We start from the raw sequence: 6807 nt of genomic DNA, 5'->3' as shown, positions 1-6807 counted from the left end.
ACGGGGATTCCCCATAAATAATATTCCAACACTACAACACCGACTGTGGTACAAATAAAGCATGAATGATTATAGTGCAACTATATTTAAATCTACAATATCAATTAGGCCTACTTATATTTTAATATGAATAAACACCTAAAACATGCTGTTTGCAATTTCAGCTTCCTGTTCACTGTTTGCCATGAGGAAGCAGGATGTATGCTGTTTTAGCTATATAAAAGACTTCAGTAGATGACAGGACAGTCTGTTACAAGCCATTTACTCCAACGTGACAACTATAAGCACCTTAATAATGGAGAATTAGCAGTTTGTTTGTCAAGTGTATTTGTAAGACTCTACTGACCTCTGGTGTGTGTTTGGTTGTATACCCCTGCAAAGAGGACTTATTTAAAGCATTGCTCAAAGTTTTCAAAGGTACAGTCATGTATTTCTTTCTTTAGTGGAGCAGAAAAGATGATGCATATAATAATAACAGTCTCAGTCAACTGTCAGTGGGAAAAAGATGCATGCTGACTAAAGATTTTTTAAAGTCTGTTACACTGAGTGAACATACCTAACTGTCTAATCTATTTATAATGTATATCTAATCTTTTTTTAAGAAAATAATAGTTTTATTCAGCAAGGACACATTAAATTGATCAAACGTAACACCAAAGACATTTATAATGTTACAAAGGCTTTATATTTCAAATAAATGCTGTTCATTAGATTATCTATTCATCAAAGAATCCTGAAGAAGAAGAAAAGTATCATGATTTCCACAAAATATTAAGCAGCACAACTCTTTTCAGCATTGTAATAATAAGAAATGTTCCTTGAACTGAGTAATGATGCTGAAAATGCAGCTTTGCATCACAGGAATAAATAAAATCAAAAGAGAAAACAGACATTTTAAATTGAAATAAATTAATTAATTAATAAATACAACATGTGCCAGTCAAACCACATGACTGTTTTGTTAGCTAAAAGTTTTTTAAAATATTACTAATATAAAAAATTATTTAAATATTTTTACTCCTGTCAAATGATTAATCGTGATTAATCGCATCCAAAATAAGTTTTTGTTGACATAATGTATTTATTATGTATATACAGTATGAATACAAACACGTGCGTGTATATATTTAAGAAAAATACATTGTTTATATATTAAATACATTTATTTATAATATAAAATATAAGAATATGCATATACAAATGTATAAACGTAAATATTTTCAAAATATATACTGTATATGTGTGCATTTATATACACAAATATACACAGTACACATACATATATGTAAACAAAAACTTTTATTTTGGATGCGATTAATCGTTTGACAGTACAAATATATATATATATATATATATAATAGACTATAAAAACATTTTTAACGTATATAACGTGACAACTTGCCCCAATCTTTGTCCTAAGAACCTACATCAATCTTTTGGTTCCATTGTTTTGTAGTATAGCTGATAATATTTAATATTTTTTTTTAACATCTTACTTTATTATGTGTGGTTTTTTTATGCGTTTTAGAGTTTTGTGTCCTCGTATTTAACTTTTATTACAAAAAATATGATAATCCTAATTAAATTTAATTTGAAGTAGCTGTTTAAGTCCAAACACTTTTACTAGATAATTTATGCAAAAAGCCCTTATAATCACAATTATACAGCATTGCAAACATGAAGCTATCAGTCAATTGATTCTTTCGCATGAGAATGCTTGATCCTAACAACTTGCAAATGTTTCTTTCTCTGTCTCATTGTCTTACAGTAGCCAGGTTGAGCTCCCCACCCCCAGCTCTTTCCGCTCACGGATTCCATTCTACACAAGAGCCTGGAGAGCATATGTTTGACCCACAGTCCCAGTGAATGTGGCCATCTGCTCGGGATTCCATATGATCCGGGCCCTGTGTGAGAATGTGCCCGGCTTTGTAAAAACTCACTAGGCGATGTGGGAGAATCTTCCCCTCACACAATAGAGAACAGTAAGACAGTTTTAACCCTTTCCCTGGTTCGCCTCTCTCAAAGGACGCCTCCCCGAACCATTGTCCTCCCTGACAAGTGAATAGTGAACAGAATCAGTTTCTTGTTACTTAACTGTCAAAAGCTTTCGTGGGATTCAGTTTCAACTCTACATAACACCAACAGGACCCTCATATGCTTAAAAGCACAAAATGGGAGAAATGAAGAGAAAGTAAACATGTAAGTTGAGGGTAGAGCAACAGGTCATTCTAAAACACACACATATGACATTAATACTGTTTTATAGCAAATAACTCTATATGCGTCACCACCAACTTAACACATTGAGGGATATGCAAATGAGGGGCTAACCAGATAAAACAAAGGACTTCTCATTTCCATACTAGTTGTGATCTGCTCACACCTCCCCCAACCACAAGCCACAATAAATGAAGGACGAGCAAACCCACAGCACTGATAAGATACAATAATCAAGGCACAATTTAGCAAATCAAGTCATTAATGTATGACTATGGATGAATTTAAGAAAATCAGGGCATGCTAAATGTTATTTAGCTTAGGGCAAAAAAACTACTCCAATGTCAAATTTATTTTTTCTGGTTTAATAGAACTTAGAGAGAGCTTATTTTTTCAGTTATTCGTGTAGGCATTCAGAGTTTTGGAAATAAGTTCCTTTGGCATATTGATTCAAGCAAAAATCAGAGTGAGCATAATTTCCCTGTTGCTTCAAACCGGTCTGATTTCTCGTCACAAAAGAGGAGACTGAAAAAAAGTATTTTTTTGTCCATACAATGAACATCAATTTGGCCCATGCTTGACTTTCACTGAACAGACAAAAACTTCAAAGTACCTGTGTGTTCCACAAAAATCACAGGTTTGGAATGATGTGAAAATTGCCATTGTTTACCAACCCCAATTTTTTTTGGTTGAACTATCCATTGAAGTGAAACACCAAGAGTCAATGTTCAACAACAGGTTTATTTTCAGTACAAAATGAGAGGGGCAGCAGGGAGAAGAAATCAATATATTAAACTTAATACAAACGTCATCAAAAAAACAACACGTTTTCTATAAATACAATAAAATAAATAAAAGTTACTTGAAACTCTCCATCATGTAACAAAGCCAACAGGGGCATTTCAGACAATCAGATGCAAAAAGGGATCCATCAGAACTAGCTATAAAAATAACTAAACCAAACACAAGGCTACTAAAGGCTCATTCAGTAATAAATTGATTTGCCTAAACTCACAATAACAACAACAGCAGCTACACAACCAAAAACTATGACACAGGCAACTCATTCCAAGTAAAGCTCCAACTGTGCACTTCCAGAGGCCTGCGTACAGATCCTCGGAAACTTAAGGCAAGTAGGTCTGGGAACGAACCAAACGCTGATCTCAAAAATGTAAATAAAAAGGGAGCTGGAAGAACGATATTGCAGACTAACTCAATCAAATAAATTCAATTCTAACATCAGAAACACTCGGTTTACAATGGCAGTATACAAACTGAGAAAAAAAAAAAAAAAAAAAAAACTAAAAAAAAATTGGTCTGTAGTTAGAACGAGTACAATAAATCTCTCAAATATTGAAAAAGACCTTGTCATAACCTCTCTTTGGCTATTTCGGTACAATAATTTTGTAAATAGCTGTTGCTAAATGCATCTTAAAAGTTAACAGCTTCATATGTTACCAAACAACATCTTGATGTCAGAACTTTCCAAGTTAATTATTTTCCCCACTTTTCATTCATCAAAAATAAAACACGGAGAATCGCTCCACTTAAAAGCACATGAAACCCCACTTAAAGAATCATTTCAACATTCAGTACCTTCAAACAGTATGTTTCACTCTGAGCTTAACTAAAATGTCAAGTATTGGCCATATAATACAGTAGGTATACCACAGTATACAGTTCAGTCCCCGTGAGGAGCGACAGTCTACAGGAAGAAGCTTGTGCTGGAGTTGCTGCCTTCGTTGTAGACGCTGTCATCGGGTACCGAAAGCTGGCTGAAGATGGGAAGCCTGCGCCCATTGGCTTCAGGTCCGAAGGACGATTCGGAGCCGCTCATGCTGCTGGATGAACTGCAGCTGCCACCCTCATGGTCTGAGAGAGAGGTGTGGGATAGGCTTCGGAGGCCTAGGGAAGCCCCGCCGGTGGGACTCTGTCGCAAGCAGGCCTCAGCCTGGGAAGGAGCGGGCTGGGTGGGCGTCAAAGTGGGCGTCAGTCCCGAGTGAGAGTAGCCCGAGTCAGGAGAGGGCAGAAATTGAGGCTGCAACTCTCGGGCCTGGTCCAGAAGGGTGTTGGGGTCTATATCAGGGAAGGCCAGGGAGAGAAGGTCGGACATGGCGGTCGACGTCGGAGTCGAAACGGAAGGTGCGCGCAGGAACGCGGAAGGTGCCAGGGGGGGTTCTAGTGGTTGGGGAGCTGTGGGAAACCCGGCGAAGCTGAAGCTCTGCTTGAGGAGGGGAGGCCGTTGGACAGCAGGGTTGGAGGTCTGGGCTTGGGATTGCATGTGATCGTCTTCGGCGTTGTGCACGAAATGGCAGCGGATGCCGTAGGGGCAGAAGCCAATGGAGTGGAAAGTGCGGCAGGGCTCAGTCTTGTATTTCGGGTGACGGTTGAGGTCTCGCAGCTCTTCGGGGCCATGTGCGAACTGACACTTGCCGCCGTATTTGCACACGCCTCTTTCGGCAAACGTGCGGCACAATTCGGTCTTGTAGCGTGACGAGGTCACAGAAATCGAAGACGTGGAGCCGGAGAGGGAAACGGCACCTAACATGACTGAAGATTGCTTTAAATGGTCGGGTTCAGCAAAAGACCAACCCAAACTTCCAGTGTTGCCCTCCACCATGCTAACAGAGCGCTCGGACCAAAAGGACGTCTTGGTCCACTTTGACGGAGATGATATATTCTGAGGGACCCAGTAGCTTGAGTTCATGGTCCCGCTTTCAATGCTGTCAATAGAAAGTCCTGAACTGGTGGAGGAAAGGGTGCAGGGACTGTCAGGCTTCCTATATCCAACAGCAGCTGTGTGTGAGGGTTTCATTGGCTCTCGAAGATCAAGATTTAAAAGGTGCTGAAAGAAAAAGAACAAAAGGGTAAGAAATCTTGAAATAGATGACAGGCTCTGGCAGTTTGATTTAAAAGCAGCAATTATCCTTTTACTAAAGTCAGTAAATGGAAGCAAGGGAGCCTGACAAACTTTTGCAAATCTGTTCTTTCAAAAGAGCCGATTCAAAGAAAATTCCTAAAACTCCAATAAAACGGTACATTTTGCCCATTAAGTTAACAAGGTGTTACATATACATGTATATCTACACTTTCATGCTCACAAGTTCAGTATGTTTTCGACAGGCTCCAGTGAGTCGACTCATTAGAACGATTCGTACACGAGTCGAACACATCAATACGCAAAAAAATAATTGAACGCAGCAATAAAAAGATCGCGATTTCAAATCTGAAACTTTAGTTTGCGTTCACTTAACGTCACATTTAAGATTTAAAGAAATGCGAATCAAAAGAGGAGGAAAAGAACACTTTGCAGCGGCAAGTTTTTCCACAACTCCGGGCAACCAACTTGTTTACGTTTAAAAATTAAACAATGTTAAAATATTTGCGCTCTAAATCTCAACAATGCAACACGCACTGGTGCTTTCATGCTGCTCGGTTCAAACGCCATGCATGCAAAATTAGCACAACATAACGATAATGGCTGATTCCGATAAAAAGGCGCTCACTCGTGGCCCACGTTCCCTCTCTAGTTAGGAAGTTTCTAGCAAGCTATTTCATTTAATTGATTCGATCAGGTCTCGTCAACCTTACAAGAAAACTTTTGCATTAGGCATTGTACGTTTCCTGCCAAATGCATTGCAAAATTCATACTAAAAGCATGTCTCGTGCATATTTAGCTACGTGATCGGTCTCAAAACAATCACACTGTCGTATTGAAGTTATACATCTCTAAATATACCTTGCACAGGACATCATCCAGATCAATAAACGGATTGAGTGCGTAGGATGGCATAGTCCTGCGTGATGAAGACTTTATTAGGCGATTCCTCTGTGACCCCACGCAACTCCCTCGTAGTTTTTCCTGAACTCCACGTGTTTTTAAGTCTGCTGCGCGGCGACCACACCTCCGCCTCCTCCTTGCTCCGCCCGCTCCACGCTGAACTGTACAAAGCGTGCAAACCAGTTGTTTGTTTTTTTGTTTATAAGGCTACCCTTGATATAGCATACAAATATTATAGGTATACATTTATCTTGCATCAGAATTGTATTGGGGAGATATAATAGGCTAATCATTGTAAAACGAGTTAGGAGTCAGGATGGCCATATCACAGTAGGCCTAAATACATATGCTTCAAGTCAGAACTCAAATTTAGTAGCTGAATGTAAACAAATGAACCTGCTTTTGGGGCTTGTTGTCACCAAAAATGTGCCTTGTGTAAACTAAGACATATTTGGCACTTTTATAAGTAAAGTATGCTATATCAGAAACCATAATATTGTGAATATCATTACAATTTAAAAATAACTATTTTCTATTTTATTATATTTTAATATGCAATTTATTCCTGTGATGCTAAAACTGAGTTTTCAGTGTCGTTCATTACTCCAGTGTCACATGATCCCTAGAAATCATTTAATACGTTGATTTGCTGCTCAAGAAACTTTTTTTTTCTGTTATTATCGATGTCGAAAACAGTTTTAGAAAGAAAAAAATTAATTTATTTATTTATTCTACAAGAAGCACATTGATCAAAAGCGACGTTTATAATGTCACAAAAGATTTCAATTTCAAATAAATGCTGTTATCTT

At 38.2% G+C, this 6807-nt stretch overlaps 1 protein-coding gene across 1 annotated transcript; it reads right to left on the bottom strand.

Moving 5' to 3' along the window:
- Positions 1-2939: 2939 nt before the first annotated feature.
- LOC306854230 (mRNA decay activator protein ZFP36L1-like) lies at positions 2940-6373 on the bottom strand. Its single transcript, XM_079392068.1, has 2 exons — positions 5957-6373; positions 2940-5062 (listed from the first exon to the last, which is right to left on the bottom strand). Exons 1-2 carry the CDS (start codon positions 6008-6010, stop codon positions 3923-3925), a joined length of 1194 nt encoding a protein of 397 aa, XP_079248194.1. The 5' UTR covers positions 6011-6373; the 3' UTR covers positions 2940-3922.
- Positions 6374-6807: the final 434 nt, after the last annotated feature.

The sequence above is a fragment of the Barbus barbus genome (assembly GCF_936440315.1).
Source record: "Barbus barbus genome assembly, chromosome: 34".
Classification (NCBI taxonomy): domain Eukaryota; kingdom Metazoa; phylum Chordata; class Actinopteri; order Cypriniformes; family Cyprinidae; genus Barbus; species Barbus barbus.
Note: the sequence above shows the minus strand (reverse complement) of the source record. Positions and strands in the feature narration are given on the sequence as shown.